The sequence below is a fragment of the Oncorhynchus gorbuscha genome, linkage group LG05, assembly GCF_021184085.1.
Source record: "Oncorhynchus gorbuscha isolate QuinsamMale2020 ecotype Even-year linkage group LG05, OgorEven_v1.0, whole genome shotgun sequence".
Lineage (NCBI taxonomy): Eukaryota > Metazoa > Chordata > Actinopteri > Salmoniformes > Salmonidae > Oncorhynchus > Oncorhynchus gorbuscha.
This window is the reverse complement of record NC_060177.1, coordinates 4,972,746-4,989,650: the sequence shown is the minus strand read 5'-3', so window position 1 is coordinate 4,989,650 and position 16,905 is coordinate 4,972,746. Positions and strand designations below refer to the sequence as shown.

The window sequence follows — 16,905 nt, the reverse complement described above, 5'->3', positions numbered from 1 at the left end:
CTCTGTCTCTCTGTCTGAAACACAGAGAGCTGTAGACTCTGTCTCTCTGGCTGAAACTCAGAGAGCTGTAGACTCTGTCTCTCTGGCTGAAACACAGAGAGCTGTAGACTCTGTCTCTCTGGCTGAAACACAGAGAGCTGTAGACTCTGTCTCTCTGGCTGAAACACAGAGAGCTGTAGACTCTGTCTCTGGCTGAAACACAGAGAGCTGTAGACTCTGTCTCTGGCTGAAACACAGAGAGCTGTAGACTCTCTGGCTGAAACACAGAGAGCTGTAATAATGGGACAGTGGATGATCTCAGAGCAGCTCTGTCCTCCCTCCACCCCCTCTATCTGCTCATCCCTCCATCCCTGCCTTACCAGAGATCTACAGCTGAGGGCTGTACATCAGCCTGTCTACTGACTCAGTCACTCTGACTCAGTCACACTGACTCAATCACACTGACTCAATCACTCTGACTCAATCACACTGACTCAATCACACTGACTCAGTCACACTAACTCAGTCATACTAACTCAGTGACACTAACTCAGTCACAGAGACTCAATCACTCTGACTCAATCACACTGACTCAATCACACTGACTCAATCACACTGACTCAGTCACTCTGACTCAGTCACACTGACTCAATCACACTGACTCAATCACACTGACTCAGTCACACTAACTCAGTCATACTAACTCAGTGACACTAACTCAGTCACAGAGACTCAATCACACTGACTCAATCACACTGACTCAATCACACTGACTCAGTCACTCTGACTCAGTCACACTGACTCAATCACACTGACTCAGTCACACTAACTCAGTCATACTAACTCAGTGACACTAACTCAGTCACAGAGACTCAATCACACTGACTCAATCACACTGACTCAATCACACTGACTCAGTCACTCTGACTCAGTCACACTGACTCAATCACACTAACTCAGTCATACTAACTCAGTGACACTAACTCAGTCACAGAGACTCAATCACACTGACTCATATCACCATCGTCTGTTTTTGTAAACAGGCCATTTGGGACACATTCTGAACGGAGCCTCACTAACCTTGGTCTAAGACTTACCCCATATGGCTCTGGGCAACATGAGGGCACTACATAGACAACACAGGGGCCATCTGGGACACATTCTGAACGGAGCCTCACTAACCTTGGTCTAAGACTTACCCCATATGGCTCTGGGCAACATGAGGGCACTACATAGACAACACAGGGGCCATCTGGGACACATTCTGAACGGAGCCTCACTAACCTTGGTCTAAGACTTACCCCATATGGCTCTGGGCAACATGAGGGCACTACATAGACAACACAGGGACCATTTGGGACACATTCTGAACGGAGCCTCACTAACCTTGGTCTAAGACTTACCCCATATGGCTCTGGGCAACATGAGGGCACTACATAGACAACACAGGGACCATTTGGGACACATTCTGGAAGTCACTAACCTTGGTCTAAGTTTAATGGGCAACATGAGGGCACTCATAGACAACACAGGGGCCATCTGGGTTCTGCAGGAGCGTCCTAACCTTGGTCTAAGTTTAATAAAGGCTCTGGGCAACATGTTGGTTCAGCAGGACAGGGGTCCTCTGGTGTTTAAGCCTCAAAGGTCATGTTGGTTCAGCAGGAAGGGGCCATCTGGGACACATTCCAGGACAACAGTTGGTAATGTTGGAGAGAAGTCCTCTGGTGTTTAATAAAGGTCATGTTGGTTCAGCAGGAAGTCCTCTGGTGTTTAATAAAGGTCATGTTGGTTCAGCAGGACGTCCTCTGGTGTTTAATAAAGGTCATGTTGGTTCAGCAGGAAGTCCTCTGGTGTTTAATAAAGGTCATGTTGGTTCAGCAGGAAGTCCTCTGGTGTTTAATAAAGGTAATATAATGTTTAATATAGGTCATGTTTTCAGCAGACGTCCTCTGGTGTTTAATAAAGTCATGTTGGTTCAGATCAGGAAGTCCTCTGGTGTTTAATAAAGGTCATGTTGGTTCAGCAGGAAGTCCTCAGGAAGTCAACAACTAATGCTAGCCAGATCAACAACTAATGCTAGCCAGATCAATAACTAATGCTAGCCAGATCAATAACTAATGCTCGCCAGATCAACAACTAATGCTAGCCAGATCAATAACTAATGCTAGCCAGATCAATAACTAATGCTCACCAAGTCAACAACTAATGCTAGCCAGATCAACAACTAAAGCTAGCCAGATCAACAGCTAATGCTAGCCAGATCAACAACTAATGCTAGCCAGATCAACAGCTAATGCTAGCCAGATCAACAGCTAATGCTAGCCAGATCAACAACTAATGCTAGCCAGATCACCAGCTAATGCTAGCCAGATCAAAAGCTAATGCTAGCCAGATCAACAACTAATGCTAGCCAGATCAATAACTAATGCTAGCCAGATCAATAACTAATGCTAGCCAGATCAACAGCTAATGCTAGCCAGATCAACAACTAATGCTAGCCAGATCAACAGCTAATGCTGATGATAGTAGAGATACCTACCACTGATGATAGTAGAGGTACCACTGATGATAGTAGAGGTACCACTGATGATAGTAGAGGCACCACTGATGATAGTAGAGATACCACTGATGATAGTAGAGATACCACTGATGATAGTAGAGGTACCACTGATGATAGTAGAGATACCTACCACTGATGATAGTAGAGGTACCACTGATGATAGTAGAGATACCACTGATGATAGTAGAGATACCACTGATGATAGTAGAGTACCACTGATGATAGTAGAGATGATACCACTCATGATAGTAGATATACCACTGATGATAGTAGAGATACCACTGATGATAGTAGAGGTACCACTGATGATAGTAGAGATACCTACCACTGATGATAGTAGAGGTACCACTGATGATAGTGATACCACTGATGATAGTAGAGATACCACTGATGATAGTAGAGTAGGATACCACTGATGATAGTAGAGATACCACTGATGATAGTAGAGATACCTCTGATGATAGTAGAGATACCACTGATGATAGTAGAGATACCACTGATGATAGTAGAGATACCACTGATGATAGTAGAGATACCACTGATGATAGTAGAGGTACCACTGGTGATAGTAGAGTATACCACTGATGATAGTAGAGATACCACTGATGATAGTAGAGATACCACTGATGATAGTAGAGTACCACTGGTGATAGTAGAGATACCACTGATGATAGTAGAGATACCTACCACTGATGATAGTAGAGATACCTACCACTGATGATAGTAGAGATACCTACCACTGATGATAGTAGAGGTACCACTGATGATAGTAGAGATACCACTGATGATAGTAGAGATACCACTGATGATAGTAGAGAGATACCTACCACTGATGATAGTAGAGATACCACTGATGATAGTAGAGATACCTACCACTGATGATAGTAGATATATCACTGATGATAGTAGAGATACCTACCACTGATGATGATAGTAGAGATACCACTGATGATAGTAGAGATACCTACCACTGATAATAGTAGAGATACCACTGATGATAGTAGAGATACCTACCACTGATGATAGTAGATATATCACTGATGATTGTAGAGATACCTACCACTGATGATAGTAGATATATCACTGATGATTGTAGAGATACCTACCACTGATGATAGTAGATATATCACTGATGATAGTAGAGATATCTACCACTGATGATAGTAGAGATACCACTGATGATAGTAGAGATACCACTGATGATAGTAGAGATACCACTGATGATAGTAGAGATACCACTGATGATAGTAGATAGTATACCACTGATGATAGTAGAGATACCTACAACTGATGATAGTAGAGGTACCACTGATGATAGTAGAGTACCACTGATGATAGTAGAGATACCACTGATGATAGTAGAGATACCACTGATGATAATAGAGATACCACTGATGATAGTAGAGATACCACTGATGATAGTAGAGATACCACTGATGATGATGATGATAGTAGAGATACCACTGATGATAGTAGAGATACCACTGATGATAGTAGAGATACCACTGATGATAGTAGAGATACCTACCACTGATGATAGTAGAGATACCACTGATGATAGTAGAGATACCACTGATGATAGTAGAGATACCTACCACTGATGATATTAGAGATACCTACCACTGATGATAGTAGAGATACCACTGATGATAGTAGAGATACTACTGATGATAGTAGAGGTACCACTGATATAGAGATACCACTGATAAACAAACTGATGATAGTAAAAATGATGAAAATATAAATTGTCACTTTTGTACCCTGATCAGAATTATGATTTAATACCACTGATGATTATTGTTATCCTCATACATTTCATATTATTTTACAAAACAGAAAAGTACACCAAAAATACACCGTAGTTACAGTACGTATGTATAGCATGCGTCACAATACGTCGGAGGAATGCGATGTTTTACCGTGAATCCCTGACACTTTTACGTTACACAATATTTACATTGTTGTGTTGAGCTAACAACGTGCCTCACTGTGGTAGGGCTGGAAGGAAACTGCAGAAAACAGACATATATCTTTACAGTATTAGCATTGAGGAAGGAAACTGTAGAAAACAGACAGATATCTTTACAGTATTAGCATCGAGGAAGGAAACTGCAGAAAACAAACAGATATGTTTACATTATTAGCATTGAGGAAGGAAACTGTAGAAAACAACAGATATCTTTACAGTATTAGCATCGAGGAAGGAAACTGTAGAAAACAAACAGACATGTTTACAGTATTAGCATCGAGGAAGGAAACTGCAGAAAACAGACAGATATCTTTACAGTATTAGCATCGAGGAAGGAAACTGTAGAAAACAGACAGATATCTTTACAGTATTAGCATTGAGGGTGTGGGTGCGTTCCTGGAGAGGTTTTTTAACATCTCAGGCAGCTCATAAATATGACATATTGAAATCTTCTGAGATGTGCAGCATGGCTGCAAAACAGACCACCTGGAACACACCCAGTGTGTGTGAAGCAGCAGACCCAGACCTTTCGGGAGAAGTCCTGGTGAACTTCACAGTATGCAGAGGAAAGCAGAGGAATGAGAGACTAGGGACACACAGTGACTGTCTGTAGAGGAGGAGGGGACTAGGGACACACAGTGACTGTCTGTAGAGGAGGAGGGACTAGGGACACACAGTGACTGTCTGTAGAGGAGGAGGGACCAGGGACACACAGTGACTGTCTGTAGAGGAGGAGGGGACTAGGGACACACAGTGACTGTCTGTAGAGGAGGAGGGACTAGGGACACACAGTGACTGTCTGTAGAGGAGGAGGGGAGAGGGAGGACTGTCTGTAGAGGACGAGGGACAGGGACACACAGTGACTGTCTGTAGAGGAGGAGGGACTAGGGACACACAGTGACTGTCTGTAGAGGAGGAGGGACTAGGGACACACAGTGACTGTCTGTAGAGGAGGAGGGGACTAGGGACACACAGTGACTGTCTGTATTGAAGGAGGGACTAGGGACACACAGTGACTGTCTGTAGAGGGGTAGGGGACTAGGGACACACAGTGACTGTCTGTAGAGGAGGAGGGGACTAGGGACACACAGTGACTGTCTGTAGAGGAGGAGGGACCAGGGACACACAGTGACTGTCTGTAGAGGAGGAGGGGACTAGGGACACACAGTGACTGTCTGTAAAGGAGGAGGGACCAGGGACACACAGTGACTGTCTGTAGAGGAGGAGGGACTAGGGACACACAGTTACTGTCTGTAGAGGAGGAGGGGACTAGGGACACACAGTGACTGTCTGTAGAGGAGGAGGGACTAGGGACACACAGTGACTGTCTGTAGAGGAGGAGGGACTAGGGACACACAGTGACTGTCTGTAGAGGAGGAGGGACTAGGGACACACAGTGACTGTCTGTAGAGGAGGAGGGACTAGGGACACACAGTGACTGTCTGTAGAGGAGGAGGGACTAGGGACACACAGTGACTGTCTGTAGAGGAGGAGGGACTAGGGACACACAGTGACTGTCTGTAGAGGAGGAGGGACTAGGGACACACAGTGACTGTCTGTATTGAAGGAGGGACTAGGGACACACAGTGACTGTCTGTAGAGGAGGAGAGACTAGGGACACACAGTGACTGTCTGTAGAGGAGGAGGGACTAGGGACACACAGTGACTGTCTGTAGAGGAGGAGGGGACTAGGGACACACAGTGACTGTCTGTAGAGGAGGAGGGGACTAGGGACACACAGTGACTGTCTGTAGAGGAGGAGGGACTAGGGACACACAGTGACTGTCTGTAGAGGTGGAGGGGACCAGGGACCCACAGTGACTGTCTGTAGAGGAGGAGGGACTAGGGACACACAGTGACTGTCTGTAGAGGAGGAGGGGACCAGGGACCCACAGTGACTGTCTGTGAGACCAGAAATAGACAGCATTTGTAGACCCAGAGACCATATATTTAGCCTGGGTCTAAGTATGGCTCTGTGTCAGACCTTTACAACACATGCTTGGCCTGTCACATCTGTAACAGTATAGCTAGTTATTCCCACAGATGAGAAGGGGATCCATTCTGATAGTACTGTCTGGGACACAGTGAATTAGATGAGGAAGTAGATCCCCCATTCAGACAGTACTGTCTGGGACACAGTGAATTAGATGAGGAAGTAGATCCCCCATTCAGACAGTACTGTCTGGGACACAGTGAATTAGATGAGGAAGTGGATCCCATTCTGATAGTACTGTCTGGGCCACAGTGAATTAGATGAGGAAGTAGATCCCCCATTCAGACAGTACTGTCTGGGACACAGTGAATTAGATGAGGAAGTAGATCCCCCATTCAGACAGTACTGTCTGGGCCACAGTGAATTAGATGAGGAAGTAGATCCCCCATTCAGACAGTACTGTCTGGGACACAGTGAATTAGATGAGGAAGTAGATCCCCCATTCAGACAGTACTGTCTGGGCCACAGTGAATTAGATGAGGAAGTAGATCCCCCATTCAGACAGTACTGTCTGGGACACAGTGAATTAGATGAGGAAGTAGATCCCCCATTCAGACAGTACTGTCTGGGCCACAGTGAATTAGATGAGGAAGTAGATCCCCCATTCAGACAGTACTGTCTGGGACACAGTGAATTAGATCCCATTCTGATAGTACTGTCTGGGACACAGTGAATTAGATCCCATTCTGATAGTACTGTCTGGGACACAGTGAATTAACTCTGTGGTCTCATCATTTCATAATGATTGGCAGTGCTGTTTATAGGCAGATGGGCAGGAAGCATCCCTTGATATTAGTGGCATAGTTACTTACCCCTCTGCATTAAAAACCCTGCAGAGAGATTCTAGTGCAAAACCTCAGTCCTCACTATTTAGGCTATAAAAGGCAGTAAACAACATGAACATTCCTAGGCTTCGTTCCTAACGGTACCCTATTCCCTATGTAGTGCACTGCTTTTGAGCTGAGCTGTACGCACCCTGGTCTAAAGTAGTGCACTACGTAGGGAATATGATGCCATTTGAGGGGCTCCTCTAGTCTGGAATCCCAAACACTGTTTGCATAGACTAAAATTAGTTCCAAAGAGTTTTCAATAGTTTTCAATCTCCTCTCTCTTTTCAGGAGATTCAATAGTTTTCAATCTCCTCTCTCTTTTCAGGAGAGTCAATAGTTTTCAATCTCCTCTCTCTCTTTTCAGGAGAGTCAATAGTTTTCAATCTCCTCTCTCTTTTCAGGAGAGTCAATAGTTTTCAATCTCCTCTCTCTTTTCAGGAGATTCAATAGTTTTCAATCTCTTCTCTCTCTTTTCAGGAGATTCAATAGTTTTCAATCTCCTCAATAGTTTTCAATCTCCTCTCTGTTTTCAGGAGATACAATAGTTTTCAATCTCCTCAATAGTTTTCAATCTCTTCTCTCTTTTCAGGAGATTCAATAGTCAGACCGTATCTCATCACTACCAAACTCTAGAGGTTACTACAGGTCAGACCGTATCTCATCACCACCAAACTCTAGAGGTTACTACAGGTCAGACCGTATCTCATTACCACCAAACTCTAGAGGTCACTACAGGTCAGACCGTATCTCATCACCACCAAACTCTAGAGGTTACTACAGGTCAGACCGTATCTCATCACCACCAAACTCTAGAGGTTACTACAGGTCAGACCGTATCTCATCACCACCAAACTCTAGAGGTTACTACAGGTCAGACCGTATCTCATCACCACCAAACTCTAGAGGTTACTACAGGTCAGACCGTATCTCATCACCACCAAACTCTAGAGGTTACTACAGGTCAGACCGTATCTCATCAACACCAAACTCTAGAGGTTACTACAGGTCAGACCGTATCTCATCACCACCAAACTCTAGAGGTTACTACAGGTCAGACCGTATCTCATTAACACCAAACTCTAGAGGTCACTACAGGTCAGACCGTATCTCATCACCACCAAACTCTAGAGGTCACTACAGGTCAGACCGTATCTCATCACCACCAAACTCTAGAGGTTACTACAGGTCAGACCGTATCTCATCACCACCAAACTCTAGAGGTTACTACAGGTCAGACCGTATCTCATTACCACCAAACTCTAGAGGTCACTACAGGTCAGACCGTATCTCAGGTAAGACCGTATCTCATCACCACCAAACTCTAGAGGTTACTACAGGTCAGACCGTATCTCATCACCACCAAACTCTAGAGGTTACTACAGGTCAGACCGTATCTCATTAACACCAAACTCTAGAGGTTACTACAGGTCAGACCGTATCTCATTACCACCAAACTCTAGAGGTCACTACAGGTCAGACCGTATCTCAGGTAAGACCGTATCTCATCACCACCAAACTCTAGAGGTTACTACAGGTCAGACCGTATCTCATCACCACCAAACTCTAGAGGTTACTACAGGTCAGACCGTATCTCATCACCACCAAACTCTAGAGGTCACTACAGGTCAGACCGTATCTCATCACCACCAAACTCTAGAGGTTACTACAGGTCAGACCGTATCTCATCACCACCAAACTCTAGAGGTTACTACAGGTCAGACCGTATCTCATCACTACCAAACTCTAGAGGTTACTACAGGTCAGACCGTATCTCATTACCACCAAACTCTAGAGGTCACTACAGGTCAGACCGTATCTCAGGTAAGACCGTATCTCATCACCACCAAACTCTAGAGGTTACTACAGGTCAGACCGTATCTCATCAACACCAAACTCTAGAGGTCACTACAGGTCAGACCGTATCTCATCAACACCAAACTCTAGAGGTTACTACAGGTCAGACCGTATCTCATTAACACCAAACTCTAGAGGTTACTACAGGTCAGACCGTATCTCATTAACACCAAACTCTAGAGGTTACTACAGGTCAGACCGTATCTCATTAACACCAAACTCTAGAGGTTACTACAGGTCAGACCGTATCTCAGGTCAGACCGTATCTCATTAACACCAAACTCTAGAGGTTACTACAGGTCAGACCGTATCTCATCACCACCAAACTCTAGAGGTTACTACAGGGAAAACAGGAAGTCATAGGAAGTAGTGGGAAGTGCAGCCAAAGGAAAACCACTGCAAATACTACTGTACGTCAGGGAGTAGTACACCGTTGAAACTTAATATCATCACAAAATCAATAGGCCGCATCAAAGAAACAAAACATTAAAAACATTCAAATGAATCCCACTTGTAAGGCACAATAAAATGGACAAAGTTTAGACTAATTTCAAAAACAAATACTACTAAAAAAAATATAAAAAAATATCTCAGAAAATAAAAGTTCCTTGAGTACGGTGTCTTGGCATTGGTTGTCTAGTGAAGAGAAGGGGAGGGGTATCGACCAATACAGCCTTTACTGATCCTGATGCCCCTCCCACTAAACACAGCCTGAGGCAGCCTTTCAGAAGTACCAGGATGGAAGATCCTGAGACAGACTCTCAGAAGTACCAGGATGGAAGAGCCTGAGGCAGGCTCTCAGAAGTACCAGGATGGAAGAGCCTGAGGCAGCCTCTCAGAAGTACCAGGATGGAAGAGCCTGAGGCAGCTTCTCAGAGGTACCAGGATGGAAGAGCCTGAGGCAGCCTCTCAGAGGTACCAGGATGGAAGAGCCTGAGGCAGCTTCTCAGAGGTACCAGGATGGAAGAGCCTGAGGCAGCCTCTCAGAAGTACCAGGATGGAAGAGCCTGAGGCAGCTTCTCAGAGGTACCAGGATGGAAACTCTCTCTTTACTGTTAAGAAGAGAGCCCTGTGTGGCCCAAATAGTACTATATTCCCTATGTAGTGCACTACTTTACACCAGGGCCCAAGGTGCTTTGGTCAAAAGTAGTGCACTATAAAGGGAATAGGGTGCCATTTGGGATGCACTCAGGGAGTAGAAGGCAACGAACAGAAAGAGGTTTAAAAAGTCCCTGGTAGGCGGGCGGATCAGGCCGTTCTGGCAGCTCAGCCCCTGTTAGATGGACAGAGGGAGAGAGGTGTTCAGTCGATGTGTTTATCCGAGGCTGTGAGGGGGGGCTCGTTCAGTCGTTCAGTCGTTGTGTTTATCCAAGGCTGTAAGGGGGGCTCGTCTCAGTCGATGTCTTTATCCGAGGCTGTGAGGGGGCTCGTTCAGTCGATGTGTTTATCCGAGGCTGTGAGGGGGGCTCGTTCAGTCATTGTGTTTATCCAAGGCAGTCATTGTGTTTATCCAAGGCTGTAAGGGGGGCTCGTTCAGTCGATGTGTTTATCCAAGGCTGTAAGGGGGGCCGTTCAGTCGATGTGTTTATCCAAGGCTGTAAGGGGGCTCGTTCAGTCGATGTGGGGCTGTGAGGGGGCTCGTTCAGTCATTGTGTTTATCCGAGGCTGTGAGGGGGTGCTCTTTCAGTCGATGTGTTTATCCGAGGCTGTGAGGGGGGCTCGTTCAGTCGATGTGTTTATCCAAGGCTGTAAGGGGGGGCTCGTTCAGTCGATGTGTTTATCCGAGGCTGTGAGGGGGGGCTCGTTCAGTCATTGTGTTTATCCGAGGCTGTGAGGGGGTGCTCTTTCAGTCGATGTGTTTATCCGAGGCTGTGAGGGGGGGGCTCGTTCAGTCGATGTGTTTATCCGAGGATGTGAGGGGGGTGATCTCTGACAGGTCTTCTTGGGGGAACACCACGAAACACAGCTTCTGACCCACGTAGGTCACACACTCTGGAACAGACAGGCAGGGGGGTCAGAGACATATACAGTGAAGTCCCTGACTTCAACACGTGACTCAACATGATGGTGTTTGACTCTGGAAGAGCAGGCTTGTACTGCCCTCTAGTGGTAGATGACAACTTCATGACTAAAATGTAATTCTGTTGTAAGACACATGTCCTGCAGACGACAGCATGTCATTCTGCCTTATCAGTGTTGATAAGGAGACAGCAGCATGTCATTCTGCCTTATCAGTGTTGATAAGGAGACAGCAGCATGTCATTCTGCCTTATCAGTGTTGATACAGAGACAGCAGCATGTCATTCTGCCTTATCAGTGTTGATACAGAGACAGCAGCATGTCATTCTGCCTTATCAGTGTTGATACAGAGACAGCAGCATGTCATTCTGCCTTATCAGTGTTGATACAGAGACAGCAGCATGTCATTCTGCCTTATCAGTGTCGATATGAAGACAGCAGCATGTCATTCTGCCTTATCAGTGTTGATATGGAGACAGCAGCATGTCATTCTGTCTTATCAGTGTTGATACAGAGACGGCAGCATGTCATTCTGCCTTATCAGTGTTGATATGGAGACAGCAGCATGTCATTCTGCCTTATCAGTGTTGATATGGAGACAGCAGCATGTCATTCTGTCTTATCAGTGTTGATACAGAGACAGCAGCATGTCATTCTGTCTTATCAGTGTTGATAAGGAGACAGCAGCATGTCATTCTGCCTTATCAGTGTTGATAAGGAGACAGCAGCATGTCATTCTGCCTTATCAGTGTTGATACAGAGACAGCAGCATGTCATTCTGCCTTATCAGTGTTGATACAGAGACAGCAGCATGTCATTCTGCCTTATCAGTGTTGATACAGAGACAGCAGCATGTCATTCTGACTTATCAGTGTTGATATGGAGACAGCAGCATGTCATTCTGCCTTATCAGTGTCGATATGAAGACAGCAGCATGTCATTCTGCCTTATCAGTGTTGATATGGAGACAGCAGCATGTCATTCTGTCTTATCAGTGTTGATACAGAGACGGCAGCATGTCATTCTGCCTTATCAGTGTTGATATGGAGACAGCAGCATGTCATTCTGCCTTATCAGTGTTGATATGGAGACAGCAGCATGTCATTCTGTCTTATTGATACAGAGACAGCAGCATGTCATTCTGCCTTATCAGTGTCGATACAGAGACAGCAGCATGTCATTCTGCCTTATCAGTGTTGATATGGAGACAGCAGCATGTCATTCTGCCTTATCAGTGTTGATACAGAGACAGCAGCATGTCATTCTGCCTTATCAGTGTCGATACAGAGACAGCAGCATGTCATTCTGCCTTATCAGTGTCGATATGGGAGACAGCAGCATGTCATTCTGCCTTATCAGTGTCGATACAGAGACAGCAGCATGTCATTCTGCCTTATCAGTGTTGATACAGAGACAGCAGCATACCTAACGTAGTTGACTGTAAGTTGCTCTGACTAAGAGCGTCTGATGAATGACCTACATGGACTTGCAATACGAGGAGTGTAGGAGTCACTCACCCACGACCCTGTAGACACATCTGGGCTTGTTCTTCCAGTGGACCCCGACGAAGTAGACGGGTACCCCGGTGAGCATGATGACGATCCCCATGCCACACACCACAGGCTCCGAGTACAGGCTGAACCCCAGCAGCACCGCCCAGAACGCCAGGTAACTGATAGGGACCAACACACTCACCTGAAGGGAGAGGTTGAGGAGGGAGGAGGAGGTCAGGGGGAGAGAAGAGGAGGATGGGAAGGATGGGGGAGGGGGAGGAGGGAGAGGGAGAAGGGGAATGAGGAGAGGATAGAGGTCAGGGGGAGAGAAGAGGGAGGATGGGGAGGATGGGGGAGGGGGAGGAGGGAGAGGAGATAAGGGGAATGAGGAGAGGATAGAGGTCAGGGGGAGAGAAGAGGGAGGATGGGAAGGATGGGGGAGGGGAGGAGGGAGAGGAGAGAAGGGGAATGAGGAGAGGATAGAGGTCAGGGGGGAGAGAAGAGGGAGGATGGGGAGGATGGGGGAGGGGGAGGAGGGAGAGGAGATAAGGGGAATGAGGAGAGGATAGAGGTCAGGGGGGAGAGAAGAGGGAGGTTGGGAAGGATGGGGGAGGGGGAGGAGGGAGAGGAAGGAAGGAAGTAATAGAATGACAGTTAATTTCCTGGTTGCCCATCAGTAATAGAATGACAGTTAATTTCCTGGTTGCCCATCAGTAATAGAATGACAGTTCATTTCCTGGTTGCCCATCAGTAATAGAATGACAGTTAATTTCCTGGTTGCCCATCAGTAATAGAATGACAGTTCATTTCCTGGTTGCCCATCAGTAATAGAATGACAGTTCATTTCCTGGTTGCCCATCCCATCAGTAATAGAATGACAGTTAATTTCCTGGTTGCCCATCAGTAATAGAATGACAGTTAATTTCCTGGTTGCCCATCAGTAATAGAATGACAGTTAATTTCCTGGTTGCCCATCAGTAATAGAATGACAGTTAATTTCCTGGTTGCCCATCAGTAATAGAATGACAGTTCATTTCCTGGTTGCCCATCAGTAATAGAATGACAGTGCCCATCAGTAATAGAATGACAGTTCATTTCCTGGTTGCCCATCAGTAATAGACTGACAGTTCATTTCCTGGTTTCCCATCAGTAATAGACTGACAGTTCATTTCCTGGTTTCCCATCAGTAATAGACTGACAGTTCATTTCCTAGTTGCCCATCAGTAATAGACTGACAGTTCATTTCCTGGTAGCCCATCAGTAATAGACTGACAGTTCATTTCCTGGTTTCCCATCAGTGATAGACTGACAGTTCATTTCCTGGTTAAGGTGTGCACTAGTAAATAGTTCCCAGATATAGTAGATATACTACCACCAGATATACTACCACCAGATATAGTAGCATCAGATATAGTAGCAGATATAGTAGCATCAGATATAGTAGCAGATATAGTAGCAGCAGATATAGTATCATCAGATATAGTAGCAGATATAGTACCACCAGATATAGTAGCATCAGATATAGTAGCAGATATAGTAGCATCAGATATAGTAGCAGCAGATATAGTATCATCAGATATAGTAGCAGATATAGTATCATCAGATATAGTAGCAGATATAGTAGCATCAGATATAGTAGATATAGTAGCAGATATAGTAGCATCAGATATAGTAGCAGCAGATATAGTACCACCAGATATAGTAGCATCAGATATAGTAGCACCAGATATAGTAGCAGATATAGTAGCAGATATAGTAGCAGCAGATATAGTAGCAGCAGATATAGTAGCAGATATAGTAGCAGATATAGTAGCAGTAGATATAGTAGCAGTAGATATAGTAGCAGTAGATATAGTAGCAGATATAGTAGCATCAGATATAGTAGCAGCAGATATAGTAGCAGCAAATATAGTAGCAGATATAGTAGCACCAGATATAGCACCAGATATAGTAGCACCAGATATAGTAGCATCAGATATAGTAGCAGCAGATATAGTACCACCAGATATAGTAGCATCAGATATAGTAGCACCAGATATAGTAGCAGATATAGTAGCAGATATAGTAGCAGCAGATATAGTAGCAGCAGATATAGTAGCACCAGATATAGTAGCAGCAGATATAGTAGCACCAGATATAGTAGCAGATATAGTAGCAGATATAGTAGCAGCAGATATAGTAGCAGCAGATATAGTAGCACCAGATATAGTAGCACCAGATATAGTAGCAGCAGATATAGTAGCAGCAGATATAGTAGCACCAGATATATAGTAGCAGATATATAGTATCAGATATAGTAGCAGATATAGTACCAGCAGAAATAGTAGCATATATAGTATCAGCAGATATAGTAGCAGATATAGTACCACCAGATATAGTAGCACCAGATATAGTAGCAGCAGATATAGTAGCAGATATAGTAGTAGCAGATATAGTAGCAGATATAGTATCAGCAGATATATTAGCAGCAGATATAGTAGCAGCAGATATAGTAGCATCAGATATAGTACCACCAGATATAGTAGCAGCAGATATAGTAGCAGATATAGTAGTAGCAGATATAGTAGCAGATATAGTATCAGCAGATATAGTAGCACCAGATATAGTAGATATAGCAGATATAGTTTCAGCAGATATATTAGCAGCAGATATAGTAGAAACAGATACAGTAGCAGCAGATATAGTAGCAGCAGATATAGTAGTACCAGATATCATAGCAGATATAGTAGCATCACATATAGTAGAAGCATATATAGCAGCAGATATAGCAGCAGATATAGTAGCAGCAGATATAGTAGCAGCAGATATAGTAGCAGATATAGTAGCAGCAGATATAGTAGCAGATATAGTAGCACCAGATATAATAACAGATATAGTAGCATCAGATATAGTAGCAGTAGATATAGCAGCAGTAGATATAGCAGCAGATATAGTAGCAGCAGATATAGTAGCATCAGATATAGTAGCAGTAGATATAGCAGCAGATATAGCAGCAGATATAGTAGCAGATATAGTAGCAGCAGATATAGTAGCAGTAGATATAGTAGCAGTAGCAGATATAGCAGCAGATATAGTAGCAGATATAGTAGCAGTAGATATAGTAGCAGATATAGCAGCAGATATAGTAGCAGCAGATATAGTAGCAGCATATATAGTAGAGGGCAGGGCAGATATAGCAGCAGATATAGTAGCAGCAGATATAGTAGCAGATATATAGTAGCAGCAGATATAGTAGCAGATATAGTAGCAGCAGATATAGTAGCAGATATAGTAGCAGCAGATATAGTAGCAGATATAGTAGCAGATATAGTAGCAGTAGATATAGTAGCAGCATATATAGTAGCAGCAGATATAGTAGCAGATATAGTAGCAGTAGATATAGTAGCAGTAGATATAGTAGCAGATATAGTAGCAGCATATATAGTAGCAGATATAGCAGCAGATATAGTAGCAGCAGATATAGCAGCAGATATAGTAGCAGCAGATATAGTAGCAGTAGATATAGTAGCAGTAGATATAGTAGCAGATATAGTAGCAGCAGATATAGTAGCAGCAGATATAGTAGCAGATATAGTAGCAGCAGATATAGTAGCAGCAGATATAGTAGCAGCAGATATAGTAGCAGATAGCAGTAGATATAGTAGCAGATATAGTAGCAGATATAGTAGCAGCAGATATAGTAGCAGATATAGTAGCAGCAGATATAGTAGCAGATATAGCAGATATAGTAGCAGCATATATAGTAGCAGCAGTAGATATAGTAGCAGATATAGTAGCAAGATATAGTAGCAGATAGTAGCAGATATAGTAGCAGCAGCAGATATAAGCAGATATAGTAGCAGCAGATATAGTAGCAGCAGATATAGTAGCAGATATAGTAGCAGCAGATATAGTAGCAGATATAGTAGCAGCAGATATAGTAGCAGATATAGTAGCAGTAGATATAGTAGCAGCAGATATAGTAGCAGCATATAGTAGCAGCAGATATAGTAGCAGATATAGCAGCAGATATAGTAGCAGATATAGCAGCAGTAGCAGCAGATATAGTAGCAGATATAGTAGCAGATATAGTAGCAGATATAGTAGCAGCATAGTATATAGTAGCAGATATAGTAGCAGATATAGTAGCAGCAGATATAGCAGCAGATATAGCAGCAGATATAGTAGCAGATATAGCAGCAGATATAGTAGCAGATATAGTAGCAGTA

General features: G+C 44.1%; 1 protein-coding gene across 1 annotated transcript; it reads right to left on the bottom strand.

The window, feature by feature from the left end:
* Nucleotides 1-10,815: 10,815 nt before the first annotated feature.
* On the bottom strand, nucleotides 10,816-12,899 carry LOC124035461 (asc-type amino acid transporter 1-like; the record flags this gene model as incomplete). Its single annotated transcript, XM_046348914.1, is given in 2 exon segments — nucleotides 10,816-11,177; nucleotides 12,722-12,899. Coding segments are annotated over 2 exon segments (282 nt in total), but the record flags the coding sequence as incomplete, so codon positions are not given.
* Nucleotides 12,900-16,905: the final 4,006 nt, after the last annotated feature.